At 41.7% G+C, this 14,977-nt stretch overlaps 1 protein-coding gene across 1 annotated transcript in view; it reads right to left on the bottom strand.

Annotated features, from left to right (window-relative positions):
- The window catches only part of LOC145346765 (KAT8 regulatory NSL complex subunit 1-like), a 168,125-nt gene that overhangs the window by 25,489 nt on the left and 127,659 nt on the right, over positions 1-14,977 (bottom strand). The window contains exons 3-9 of the mRNA XM_080194464.1: positions 7,555-7,764; positions 7,183-7,313; positions 6,794-6,998; positions 5,629-5,794; positions 4,392-4,559; positions 1,863-2,006; positions 1,324-1,481 (exon numbers count right to left, since the gene is read on the bottom strand). Of these exons, the coding sequence (XP_080050590.1) occupies positions 1,324-1,481; positions 1,863-2,006; positions 4,392-4,559; positions 5,629-5,794; positions 6,794-6,998; positions 7,183-7,313; positions 7,555-7,764 (1,182 nt within the window). The remainder of the gene's footprint in view (positions 1-1,323; positions 1,482-1,862; positions 2,007-4,391; positions 4,560-5,628; positions 5,795-6,793; positions 6,999-7,182; positions 7,314-7,554; positions 7,765-14,977) is intronic.

Genomic DNA, 14,977 nt, shown 5'->3' with positions numbered 1-14,977 from the left:
GCACAAGGACCCTGAGGTCCCTCTGCACCATCGCCTGCTGCAGTTTTTCGCCATGTAAGTAATAGTCCTTCCTACCATTATTCCTACCAAAGTGGACCACCTCGCAGGAGTAGGCCATTCACCCCTTCAAGCCTGCTCTGCCATTCATTGTGAGCATGGTTGAACAAAATGCAGCAATCTACCTTTTAAACACCTAGGCAAAAAGAAAATTGAAATGCAAAACAATGTTTTGTGGTGTTTTATTGATTATACTAAAGCATTTGATGAAGTCCAGCACAAACATCTCATAACAGCGATGGAAGACATCAGTCTTGAAGGGAAAGATCTTTGATTCACCAAGAATATTTACTGAAATCTGGAAGCAATAATCAGATATGAGAACAAATTCTCTGTGATTGGAAAGTGATCAAAAAAGGGGTTACATAAACATCTCCTAAGCCAATGATACTGACTGTACCTAAAGTAGCCTCACTCACGCACATATGTATAATACATATAATACGTTGTGTAAAGATATAGATAGGTTGAGTGGGCAGAGATCAAATAAATTGAATATGATGTGGGGAAAATGTGGAATTGCCCACTTTGGCAGGAATAATGAAACAGAAACACTATCCAAATGGTGAGAGATTGCAGAGCTCTTAGATGTAGAGGGATCTGGATGTCTCAGTGCACAAATCATAAAAGGGCTAGTATGCAGGTACAGCAAGTAATTAGTAAAGCTAACAATGTTTTCATTTATTCTGAGGGAACTGAATACAAAGTAGGGAGGTTATATTTGAGCACACCCAGAGTACTGTGTAAATATTCACCTAATTTATGGAAGGATGCAAATGTATTTGAAGCAGTTCAGAGGAAGTTTTCTAAACTAATACCTGGAACGGGCAGGTAGGCATATGAGGAAAGGTTAGAGAGGATAGGCTTGAATCCACTGGAGTTAAGAGTTATGGTGAGCAGGCGGGTAAGTGGAGCTAAGTCCAGAAAAAGATCAGCCATGATCTTATTGAATGGCAGAGCAGGTTCGAGGGGCCAGATAGCCTACTCGGGTTCCTGGTTCTTATGTTCTTATATAGCTCCTGGGGCTAAAGGATCAAAGGACATTGCAGGGGTGGGGGAGGAGTAGGAACACAGTACTGAGTTGGATGATCAGCCATAATAGCTGGTGAAGCAGGCTTGAGAAACCAAATGACCTACTCTTCCTCTATTTTCTATGTTTCCAGAACTCTCTAGTATGTAGACCATCAAGTCCTAGAATTTATCACATTTTAGTCTCATAGGCTTCTCTAGATGCATTTCAAATCATCAGATTAAGCTTGAACTTACTGGTGTAGAAGTGGTGGATGATACTGGTTGATTGTGTACGACTGAAGGAGGGGTATCAGTGTATGAAGGCGACGGGTGAATCGTTGAGCTGGGTTTTGGAGTCTGGGGATTCAGTAATGATTGGGATGAACTTGAAGCTTTGTGTCGTTTATTGAGTGCTGTGGAGAAGGAAAGTAACACAAGGTTAGCAGTGCACAGTACATCATTCGTTCCTATGCATATGTCATAAGATAACAGCAATACATTATAAAAGGTCCCCATTCTCCCTCCTCATCCCACCCTGCAATCCTATCCCCTGACAAATGAAGATGAGTCAGTTTGGGTAAAGTACAGAAGGCTGGAATTCTGAAAAGTAGTAGTAAAGTTGAAAGAAGAGGGTTAAGGAAGGAATATTAAAAATGACAGAATTGGCCCGATCAAATGCAGAAACTGATTGCTGAAGATAGGGTTCTAACCATTGACAATCAAGTCCTACCAGAAGCAAACCGCACGACTTGGTGAAATCAAGATATTGGGCATTTCAGCTCAGGTTCACTTACCCAAGTGGACAGATGACCTCTGCTTCTTTATCTGTGTGTTGAGTTTTTCTGTGAAAGGATCATTATCTGTTTTGGAGATAGGCTGCCAGTGATCTAATCGTTGCTTGAAGACCTTTTCCGATCCATTTCTGCTTTGCACATATTCTGAGTGGGTAACAAATGAAGCTTATGTATCAAAATAGATGAGGGAAGCCATGTGTCCCACCTAGCTCATCCTATGACAAAAATCTGCAATCTTTCCCACTAGAAAAATTGTAGAAGGGGAGATCCACCATCGGTGGTTAACAAAAAAATTTAGGAAAAGCATCAAATTTAAACAAAAACCATACAACTGCAGAGATGTGTAGCAGGTCAGATGATTGGTCAGAATACAAAAAAAAGAGAACGTCTGAAAGGATTATCAGGAGGGAAAAAAATTGAATACGAGAAATAAAGTCCACTAAAGCATAATCAGACAAAAAATTACATCAAGCCAAAGGAAAAGGCATCATCAGGTATGACCAGAAGCAAATTCAGACATGGATTTTAAGAAGGGGCAGGAGATGGAAAGGTTGAAGGAGGAAATTTCAGAACTAAGGCCCAAGAAGGCTTTAGATATGACCGCCAATGCTCAAGGAAATGTGTACATATAAAATAATGGTCAAGTAACTTTTGGACAAAATGAACCATAAAATCCAAAACCCTGGCAAAGCATAGCTGGTGATTCAAATGTCTCAGAACAAGTTAGGCAAAAAACTTACTTAACGATGCAGAATCCGCACATTTACAACTTAACGCCCAATGGGCCTTAGGTGCAGCAGATGAGAACATTGGTCTCACACACTTCTGAATGGATCAGGTTTAAGGCACAATTCAAACCACCAATTTAGCATGGTCAGTCTTGAAGTTTGGAAAGGAGTGACAAGAATGTTAGGTATTGCTGCAGAGTGTGGTCCTTCTCCTGTTGTTAGGAGCAAGGAAAATGTGTCTAGCATGAGAAATCATTATTTTGTTCCATTTCTGACTTGTTGGTGGAACAATGTGCATTCTCATGAGCACATTGACAACAATGTGCAATCTAAGCTGTGCTCTACTGGACCTGAACAAATGCTATTTTTTTTCCACAAGACAAAGCAAGTGTTATTAACGCAGGATTTCAAGAATGTGAATAGTCTTGAGAGGGTAAATTTCCACTGGATCAGTGATCTGCAAAGAGGGCAGAATTTATATCATTACCTAACAACATAGGAAGTTCAAAGATTTAATGTGACACACAGTATTAGTGTTTTACAAGTGGTTCATGGGAATATGGAAAGGGCAAGGAAACAACATTATGTTAAAGAGTCCAATTTTTGTCAAAGTTAACAGTCATCCAAATCAAAATTATCGACTTCCTTCCCTTTCATTCTAACTATTGAAATGTTGCTCATCTTTGAGTTTGACATTGTGCTATATAGCTAGAACATGAACCAGATGCTGACTGACCTGCTGAGTGCTGCCAGGATTTTCTTTCAGATTTAGGAAGGTGGAGAGAAAATTTTACTCTTTACCTAACTCATGCTGTGGTCTGTTTCTTGGGGCAGTGTAGAAAGTGCTTCATTCAATATTTAACCTGTGCTCTGTTTGCTCTAGGTGTGTTTTGTGGTCATTGCTGAGTTACTTAACTAAATGACACACCACCCTGGGGACAGCTCAGTGCAGCCTGGATATAAAATGTTTCATGGCCATCAGTGAGATCCTTTACCTTGAATATCATTGATGTGGAGATCCTGACGTTGGACAGGGGTGGCCATAGTAAGAAGCCTCACACACCAGGTTAAAGTCCAACAAGTTTATTTGGAGTCACAAGCTTTCGGAGTGCTGCTCCTTCTTCAGGTGAGTTTCATTACACAATTAAACAAAATCCAAACACTAGTCTCTAAATCCCCTCCTTGCTGAAAACACAGCATGTTTTACCAGTATTCAAACAGAATGGGATACAAATCCTCTCAACCTTCGATTTCAAGTATATGGATCAAAAACTCTGATCTATCCTCTGTCAGGACAAGATAACTATGCAATGATTCAACTCCTTCAATGTTCCTTTCCTTCTGCAACCTACAGAATTTTCAAACAAAATTTGGCACAATTTAATCATCACTTTTTTCTCATTTACTTATGCCAGGTTGCGCTGTCACCTCACAGTAAGGTTCTGAGTTCAAGTCCACTATGGACTGGAGCATGTAACCCAAGCTAACACTTCACAACAAAACTGAGGCAGTCATGTACTCTGGGGTTCAGGTTTTCAGAACAGATGTTAAATTAAAGCCCCAAAATATATACTCTATTTGAAGAGAATGATGTTCTCCCAGTGTCCAAGTTATAGTTTGTTCCTCAACCAACACCATCAAAACGAGGTGATCCTTTTGCTGGACCTTGCTTTGTGCAAATTGTGCAACAGGAAATGAATGACCTTTCATAGTAATTGACTGCAAGTACGAGCTCACGACTTGCTGCAGTGTGGTCCTTCGGCTATATACTCGTTTAAAAAAAACGGAGCTGACAACTTACTGGCTGACGTGAGGAGAGATGAGGCAAGTTTTTGACAGACTTTCTTTGCAGTGTCCTGGGGTCTCTGCCTCACTTGGGAAAACAATTTTAAAGATTTTGATTTCTGAGGTGTTTTCTGATGTTCTTCCTGCTTGAGTAAAGCTTCAAAGTGCACATGAAGTGGTGTGTCTGAAAACAAAATAACAGTCAATTGCATCAACAAGCTTACACCTCACTCCTTGCACATACAGTTGGAAACTAGGAATATTTTTCATTGCATTCGACACATCAGAGTATAAATAGTTATGGTACTCGCTGAACAGCTCAGCAGCTCTAAGTCCACACACCATCACTGCAGATTGAGAAACTGAATTTAATTCAGTTGAGGGGAGATGTGGCACAGTGGCAACATCACTGCCCAAATAATCCAGAGGCCCAGACAAACACGCTGGGGACAGGTTCAAATCCTACAAAAGCAGCTGGTGGAATTTAAATTCAATTAATAAATCTGGAATTATAAAGCTTTTCTTAATAATGGTCATTATTATAATTGTCATTAAATTGTCATTGTCATAAAAACCCACCTGGTTCACTGCTGATGTCCTTTAGGGAAGGAAATATGCTGTCCTTGGCTGATCTGGCCTACATATGACTACAGATCCACAGTAACGTGGTTGACTCTTAACTGCCCTCTGAAATGGCTAAGCACGCTACTCAGTTCAAGGGCAATTAGGGATGGTCAATAAATGCAAGCCTTGCCAGCACCAACCACACGCCATGAAAGAATAAATTTAATCTGGATATTTGACAACAGACTATTAAAACCCAAATGGTTGGTAAAAATCCTCAAGTGAAGGGAACCTTTGATCCTCACTCGGACTAGTCTGTACAGGCAATGAAGTTTTCTCCTGCAGTCTATCTCACGAGTGCAGGGGTTACCTCGCTGATAAAGAGATCTCTCCAAACAGCCATTCTTCAAGTTCACACCAACATGAAAACAGTCGTGGGAGATTTCACTAGGGAAACTATTTGCTCATTCTCATCAGCTCATCCAAAATAAAACAGCTCTCCTCTTGAGAAAATGTGATGGCTGGGGGGGGACAGGGGCAGAAGGGGGAGAAAAGAGTATTGAAGACAAAAGAGGCAGAAAGTAGACAGACCGTATGTGCTTAATTTATTGCCAACAACATATAACATCCAAAGAAAATCACTTAGCAACAACTAGTTTTGAATATAACAGTGACACAAACACACTTACCTTGAGGAAGCGACAATATGGGGTGGTAGCAGGGCTCCATTATAGCCACACGTTCATGTGGAGACATGCTGGGCTGATCCATAGTCTGCATCAGGGTTTTGGAGCCACACAAAATGCACATGTTGGGCCAGTCACAGCTACATTTGACGCTGAGGGGACGCTGGGCCTGGGAAAAGTGATCAGACGGTATAAGGGATGCTGTATGCAGGGTTACTGCATCACTGTCAACTAAAATTAACTTGAAATGCTATCACAATATCTTCCCTACTGCAAGTGCCAAATCGAGTACTACCTCACCCAATTTGCACTCAAATGGATATCCCTGTAGGGATAGGTGGACAACTGATGGCCACTGAAACTCTGCTATCTTCTTCTCCTTGATACACGTAAGTTAAACATAGTATCTGTGCGACTGCTATCTTGACTGAGATTGTCAAAGTCAGTATTAACATACAAACAAATGTGGGATCTTCCTGGTCTATACATACCATGCGGGAAAACTACACCTCAGGCATTGCAGCAGTTCAAGAAGGCAGCTCACCACCACCTTCTCAAGGGCTATTAGGGATGGTCAATAAATTCTGGCCTGGCAGCAACACCCACATCCCCTTCTCAACCACCAGATTGGGGAGAATACCAGCATTAGTTTGGTTTCTTGATGCTGTGTTCTTCGACAGTCCAGGTTGGCTCTCAAGAATAGGCAGATAATTTTTCACAGCCAATTAACTTTCCAAGCATATTCCACTCAAATGTTCACTTTCCCTTTGGAAGGAGCAGATTCAAGATTAGTATCACTGGCACGTCATTTTATTGACCATTCTTCAATTAGGGATTTATTTAGTAATTGTCCAGAGGCTACTCAATCATGGTGAGGTAAAGAACTGCACATGCATACAATTTTCAGAAATAAGTCACTAGAACACAATCAGGAACAAAAACCTCAGCTGCCTTTTCCATTCTGTGGCCTGGAGATACTGACATCTATTGAAATCCAATACCACCAACTAGGATCTCAGCACAGACTAGGGGCTGAACCGGAGATATTCTGGACAACACATCTCACTAGAGTATCAAATAGTGGATCCACCTATTGAAGAAGTGGGTGAAATGTGCAGCAGTCCCAGCCCTTGCAATGTTTGATAATAATCAGAAAAAAATCACATACCTTTCTACCAAGGTAACACGCCAGGTTAGATCTGACCAGCCTTCTCTTCCTATACCTCCGGACAGGACGAACTCTGGCAGCAATACAACTGTTGTCTGGTGGTGATGAGGGGATGGTAAGACCATCTAGTCGAGGCCTTTTCCACAGGATTTCTTCTGTATCTGAGCTGTCCAGTGAACTGTTGTCCAAAGGACTAGAATGCAAACTTGAAATGTGATGATAAAAACCAGTGAGGAAAATGATGGGATTATTTCAAATCTCTTGTTTAATTTTTATTTATACAGTTGAATCATTAGCAAATCCCAACTACAGAGTGTAAACAGTAAAGCAAAAACATTTCTATACCCTTACTTCAGATACAAGGAGTAATGCAGTGTAAAGTAACTCACCTGTTCAACAGTCCATTCAATTGCCTTGGTGGTGTGCAGACTTTAGACAGCAGTGAAGAACTGGAGGGGGAGCTACAGGAAGGGCTGGAGGGACAGATGAGGTTTCCCAGAGACTGTGTAAGGCGAGAACTCTGAAAATGAAATGAAAAAAGTTGCCTGAGCTGCCTGGTGTAGATAACCCACTTGCAAATCATAGGAATGAAGAACTATTTTTATTCTCAATGTCATTTTTTCTTATGAAAAAGCATAGACATTAATGGTTTTGTTTAAACAGCCCTTTCTAGCTTCAAAGAGCTGCACCAAACGCTGCTTCTTAAAATTTCAGAAACATTTTATATTAGCCACACTTTAAACTACTGATCTCACACACACCTGTTTGTCAATGTTCCGCAAGAGGAGCGATGGACTGCAGGGTGAGAGTTCACATTTATTATTGGCATTAGGGACTTTCACTTCAGCAGATACTGTATTGGAGCATGCCTCAGAGGCCTGCAAGCTGACTGCTGAGGTCGTCGTCACCAACCGGCACTGGTTCTTCATCAGATCTTCTGGCAACTGAGCCTCACCAAGGACAACTGGGCCCTGAGTAAACAAAGTCAAATCAAGTCTCCTTGAAGAAAATACCATAAATTACGCGGCACAGTAGTAAAATTATCTTTTAAATCTTACGAGTTCTTAATGATCTTTCCAGTTTGTCAAACATCTAGACAAATTTGCAACAATTTGGCCCTGCAATTTTCATCCCCATTCTGCCCAAACAGCTACCAGCAGGAACCCAACACCTTGGCTGCATGTGACCAAACTATCCCGATCATGGATAAGGATAGATCTGGTCCACGGGCTGAAGTTCTGAACTGGAAAAAGGACAAATTTGATGAAATGAGAAGGAATCTGGGAAGTGTGGATTGGCACAGACTGTTCTCTGGTAAGGATGTAAATGAAAAGTGGGAGGCCTTCAAAGGAGAAATTTTGAGAGTGCAGGGTTTTTATGTTCCTGTCAGGATTAAAGGTAAAGTAAATAGGAATAAGGAACCTTGATTCTCGAGGGAGATTGTAACACTGATTAAGAGGAAGAGAGAGTTGTATGTAATGTATAGGCAGCAAGGAACAGATCAGATGCTCGAGGAGTATAAATAGTGCAAGAAGCTACTTAAGAAGGAAATCAGGAGAGCTAAAAGAAGACGTGAGGTTGCTTTGGCAGACAGAGTGAAGGAAAATCCAAAGAGCTTCTATAGGTATGTAAGGAGCAAAAGGATAGTGAGGGATAAAATTGGTCCTCTTGAAGACCAGAATGGTAGACGGTGTACGAAACCAAAAGAGATGGGGGAGAAAATAAATGGGTTTTTTGCATCCGTATTTACTGAGGAAACGGACATGGAGTCTACGGAACTAAGGCAAACAGATAGGGAGGTCATGGAACCTTTACAGATCACAGGGGAGGAGGTGCTGGCTGTCTTGAGGCAAATCAGAGTGGATAAATCCCCATGACCGGACATGGTATTCCCACAGAACTTGAGGAAGGCTCATGTTGAACTTGCAGGGGCCCTGGCAGACATATTTAAAATGTCAGTATTCATGGGGGAGGTGCCAGATGATTGGAGGGTGGCTCTTGTTCCATTGTTTAAAAAAGGTTTCAAAAGAAATCCGGGAAATTATAGGCCACTAAGTTTGACTTCAGTGGTGGGCAAGTTATTGGAAGGTGTGATAAGGGATAGGATCTACAAATATTTGGATAGACAGGGACTTATTAAGGAGAGCCAACGTGGCTTTGTGCATGGTAGGTCACGGTTGACCAATCTATTAGTTTTTCGAGGAGGTTACCAGGAAAATGGATGAAGGGAAGGCGGTGGATGTTGTCTACCTGGATTTCAGCAAGGCCTTTGATAAGGTCCCTCATGGGAGGTTAATTAGGAAGGTTCAGTCACTAGGTATACATGGGGAGGTAGTAAATTGGATTAGACACTGGCTCAATGGATGAAGCCAGAGAGTGGTTGTGGAGGATTGCTTCTCTGAGTGGAGGCCTGTGACTAGTGGAGTGCTGCAGGGACTGTTGTTGGGTCCATTGTTGTTTGTCATCTATATCAATGATCTGGATGATAATGTGGCAAATTGAATCAGCAAATTTGCTGATGATACAAAGATTGGAGGTGTAGTGGACAGTGAGGAAGGTTTTCAAAATTTGCAGAGGGACTTGGACCAACTAGAAAAATGGGCTGAAAAATGGCAAATGGAATTTAGCACAGACAAGTGAGAGGTATTGCACTTTGGAAGGACAAACCAAAGTAGAATGTGCAGGGTAAATGGTAGGACTCTGAAGAATGCAGTTGAACAGAAGGATCTGGGAATACAGGTAGAGAGTTCCCTAAAAGTGACATCACAGGTGCATAGGGTCATAAAGAGTGCTTTTGGTACATTGACCTTTATAAATCGGAGTATCAAGTATGAAAGTTGGAGTGTTATGGTAAGGTTATATAAGGCATTGGGGAGGCCGAATTTAGAGTATTGCGTACAGTTTAGGTCACTCAGTTACAGGAAGGATGTAAATAAGGTTGAAAGAGTGCAGAGAAGGTTCACAAGGATGTTGCTGGGACTTGAGGAGCTGAGTTACAGAAAGAGATTGAATAGGTTAAGACTTTATTCCCTGGAGCGCAGAAGAATGAGGGGAGATTTGATAGAGGTGTATAAGATTTTGATGGGTATAGATAGAGTGAATGCAAGCAGGCTTTTTCCACTGAGGCTAGAGGAGAAAAAAAACCAGAGGGCATGGGTTAAGCGTGAAAGGAGAAAAGTTTAAAGGGAGTATTGGGGGGGATTCTTCACACAGAGAGCGGTGGGAGTGTGGAATGAACTGCCGGATGAGGTGGTAAATGCGGGGTCACTTTTAACATTTAAGAAAAACTTGTATGGGTTCATGGATGAGGGGGGTTTGGAGGGATATGGTCCAAGTGCAGGTCAGTGGGACTAGGCAAAAAATAGTTTGGCACAGACAAGAAGGGCCAAAAAGCCTGCTTCTGAACTGTAATTTTCTATGGTTCTATCCTAGTTCATTAATCCCAAAGTTTCTCCCATTACATCAGGCAGCTGTTTGTTTTTAAAGAAATGAGTCCAGGATTTATGCAGCCAGACTGGGAGCTAGAAGTCCTTGTCCAAAAATTGACTGCACATGGTATGAAAAACAACTCGTTGCCAACAGTCCTGAAATTGTCCTTTACCAGTTTCAAACAAAATGCTCTAATCCTACTGTCACCAGTTATCAAATAACAACTGGTTTGAAGTTTCCTACATCTTTTACTGTGTTAGATATATCTATTGGTATAGTGAAGACAAGACAGCTAAATTTTGACAGTCCTAACACACAACTCAGTTCCCTGAATCCCAGATTCATCACTAACACACTTTTGTACAACTTCCAGCACTTCAATGTGTCTTCTGTCTTGGCAACTTATAAAACTGAACACCAAGTCAAGGTACAACCCAACTAAAGCACTGCACATTATACTCTGCCACTCACTAAACTAGCTTTAAGATTAATGCAAAGTCAACTGAGCATTGCTGCTGAGGCACATGGATGAGATTGTCCAAACTCCTGCTGAATTCTGTTGAGTCGCCTGACCCTAACCGGAAGGATTCGTGCTCCTCATCACAAATAGAATTGGGCTGAATTACAACGTTTGAATAGAGTCAAAAACACTGATGATCTCAATCAAGCATTTGAAAACAGTTGCTTAGGACAAGCTACAGCGGGGTATTGGTGGGGATGCAGAGGGTGAGGTGCTGGCAGGTATAACAGGGGCGAAATGAAAGACTACATCCAAGGATGACACCTTCAAGAAATGAGTGGAGAAAACTGGAATGATACAATACATAATATTGCACAAAGGAACAGAATCTCAAATACTTTGGAGTTAAGTTGTAGTGAAAACTCCACTCATGCAGGAAAGTGGAGATATAATCACACTCCTAACTTGTGTCTTGTAAATAATGAAAACATGAGATCAGGACCCAAATGGCCCTTGCACAAGCAAAACTGAGCAGTGAGGAGATTAAAGATAAATAAATACTGCTTAATGGCACCACCAACAACACATATCACTTCACTATTGACTGCAAAAAGATTGGCAATTAACTGGATTGAATTTGTTCTGCTGTTTGTAGACAGCATATATCCACACAATTTTGTGCAGATGCCAGTGCTGTAGATTTGCTAGAGGAGGAGCAAGTCATAGAATTCCTCAAGTGCAAGAGTTGGCCATTCGGTCCATCAAGTCTGCACCAACTGCCTGACAGAGCATGTTACCCAGGCCCACTCCCCTGTTTGATCCCAGTGACACTGTACATTCATCATGGCTAATCCATTTAACCTACACATCTTGGGATACAAAGGGACAATTTAGCATGGCCAATCCACCTAACTTGCACATCTTTAGACTAAGAGGAAACCAGCAAAACTAGAGGAAACCACTGCAGACACGGCGAGAACGTGCAAACTCCACACAGACAATCACCCACTGCTAGAATTGATCCCGGGTCCCTGACGCTGAGAGGTAGCAGTGCTAACCATTGTGCCACCGTGTCACATAGGACATCGACTGTTTTTCAATGCCAACTAATTTCATCTTTGATTACTGTCTCTAAGTTCTCCAGCACCAATGTTAGCCCGACCGACTCTTGTTGTGAGTTTACTTTTCTTACTGCTTTTGAGCAGGGACTTAACATTTATGCCTCCAATTAGCGTAACTTGAACATTCTAGTTGTACTTGCAAACCCAATACTTGCTCTCACAAAGATAATTTACTTCCACGGTTAATTTATTTATCTATGTTCTGTGTCAGTGCATCTGCTATTGAAATCTATACATATATAAATCTAATCATCTATACCTTCGCTATCTCTTGACTTGACTACTCTCATCTTATAGCTAGCTTCCCACATTCCAAACTCCATAAATACAAGGTCTACCAAAACTCTGCTGCGACATCCTAACCAGCACCACATCCCAGTCACCCCTGTGCTCAATGAACTACAACAACACTTCAACTTTAAAACTTCCACCTTCATATTTATACCTTTCTGTGGCCCTGTAGCTCCAGATCTCTCGAACCTTCCAAACCCTATCACACGCCCAAAGATATACATGCCTCTAACTTTGGCAGCAAGTGAATCCCCCATGCTGTTGAACTCACTAATCGCAGTTATGCCTTCAATGCTCTGGACCTAGGTTCTCGTGCTTCCTCACAAACCTTTATAGATCTTTAACTCACTTCTTAAAACTCATCTCTGACCAAATTTATAGCCACTGCACCAAAGAATTTAAAATATGATGTGGTGAGAAAAAGTCAATTTATTGTTGAAAACATACCAAATACTTAACAGGCTTCAATAGTCAGCAAACTGAAGGGCTAAATTACAGCAACAGAAGAAGAACACAATGACAAGTGCATTCATACTTTCCTGTCAAGATAATTCCCCTTTTGATATTTAGAATTATCAAGAAACAGTCCTCAAAATAGGACTTGCATCCCTTGCAACAATCAATAACATCCCGAATCAAATTAGCAACTTCATGGAATTTGAGGTCAAAAAATGAAAAATTCTTCCAATATTACTGTAGCAGACCCAATCAAAAAACGTGATGCACTTAAAATAAAATGATGCACATGTTCAAATTATTCTATAACCTTGGTCATTAAGTAAATGATGATTTTAGTTAAAAATTTTATGATGCAACTGCAGAATAAAAATTTAAGATTTATGCCATTTGGCTTCTCAAAACTCAGGATGAAACTTGGTATTCAGTAATATTTTCAGGACTCATGACGAAACAACCTGTTGCAACATAATTTGGGAGCTGCAAATTGAGCAAAGAAGCCAAATTAGCATCTTCTAACCCAAAGATATCGGAAGATTTTTTGTGACGCTATCACAACACAGTTTGAAAAATGTCTCTGGAAACTTGGATGTCCACCAAATTATTTATCTTGTGACTCCTGCATGATGGTAAGATAGCAACCACCCACTTGCAATGGGCTGGAGAGAACAAAGAACAGAATAGCAGAAGAACAGGCCCTTTGGCCTCCAAGTCTGTGCCGATCATGTTTACCCATCTTTCTCCATTTGTTCAAATGCCTTTCAAGACAAAATGTGGCTAATGTAACTGCCTCAACCACCTCACTGGACAGTGCATCCCAGGCCCCCACCGCCCTCTGTGTAAAAAATTTCCCCTGCACATCTCCATTGAACCTTTCCCCCCTTATCTTGAATTCGGGCCCCCTTTTAATTATCATTTCTGCCTTGAGGAAAAAAACTTCCAATTGTTCACCCTATCTATACCTCTCATAATTTTATAAACTTCTATCAGGTCGCCCCTCAGTCTCCGTTTTTCCAGTGAGGACAAACCCAGTTTATTCAATCACTCCTCACAGGTAACATCCTGGTAAACCTTTTCTACACTCTCTGCAAAGCCTCCATGTCCTTCTGATAGTGTGGTGACCAGAATTGGACACAGAATTCCAAATGTGCCTTAACCAACGTTTTATACAATGGTAACATAATTTGCCAACTGTAATACTCTTATGCTTTGTCCAATGAAGGCAAACATGCCATATGCTTTCTTCATCACCTTTTCCACCTGTGCTGCCACTTTTAAGAATCTGTGAGCCTACACAACAAAGAACAAAGGGCCTCCAAGCTGCGCTGATCATGATGCCTGTCTAAATTAAAATCAAACGGAAAGGATCCAGAGGAGGTTAACAAGAATGATCCCTGAAAATGAAGAGCTTGTCATATGAGGAATGGTTGCGGACTCTGGGTTTGTACTCATTGGAGTTTAGAAGGATCTGAAACTTAGAAGATACTGCAAGATCTGGATATACTGGACGTGGAGACGTGGACGTTAAGAAAGAGGATATGTTGGAACTTTTAAATTCTATCAAGATAGACAAGTCGCTGGGACCGGATGGGATGTACCCCAGGTTACTGTGGGAGGTGAGGGAAGTGATTGCAGAGCCCCTGGCGATCATCTTTGCATCGATGATGATGGGAGAGGTTCCGGAGGATTGTAGATGTGGTTCGTATTTTCAAGAAAGGGAACAGGGATAGCCTGGGAAATTACCGACCGGTGGGTCTGACCTCAGTGGTTGGTAAGTTGATGGAGAGGATTGTGAGAGACAAGATTTATGAGCATGTAGAGAAGTTTAGAATGATCAGAAATAGTTAGCACGGCTTTGTCAAGGGCAGGTCGTGCCTTACAAGCCCAGTTGAGTTCTTTGAAAATGTGACTGAACACATTGACGAAAAGCGGTGGACGTAGTTTACATGGACTTCAACAAGGCGTTTGATAAGGTCCCCCATGCAAGACTTCTTGAGAAGGTGAGGGGGCATGGGATCCAAGGGGCTTTGGCCTTGTGGATCCAGAACTGGCTTGCCTGCAGAAGGCAGAAAGCGGTTGTGGATGGGTCTTTTTCTGCACGGAGATCGGTCACCAGTGGAGTGCCCCAGGGCCCTCCACTAGGACCCTTGCTGTTTGTCATTTTCACGAATGACCTGGATGAGGAAGTGGAGGGATGGGTAGTAAGTTCACTGACGATACGAAGGTTGGTGGTGTTGTGGATAGTCTGGAGGGATGTTAGAAGTTGCAGCGTGACATAGATAGGATGGAAGACTGGGCAGAGAATGGCAGATGGGACTTCCAACACGGATAAATGTGTAGTGGTCCATTTTGACAGGACCAATGGGATGAAGGAGTATAATATCAAGGGTAAGACTCTTAGCAGTGTTGAGCAGCAGAAGGATCTTG

This window comes from Carcharhinus amblyrhynchos, chromosome 8, assembly GCF_965287045.1.
Source record: "Carcharhinus amblyrhynchos chromosome 8, sCarAmb.v2.hapA, whole genome shotgun sequence".
Taxonomy (NCBI): domain Eukaryota; kingdom Metazoa; phylum Chordata; class Chondrichthyes; order Carcharhiniformes; family Carcharhinidae; genus Carcharhinus; species Carcharhinus amblyrhynchos.
This window is presented reverse-complemented; position numbering and strand designations above follow the sequence as displayed.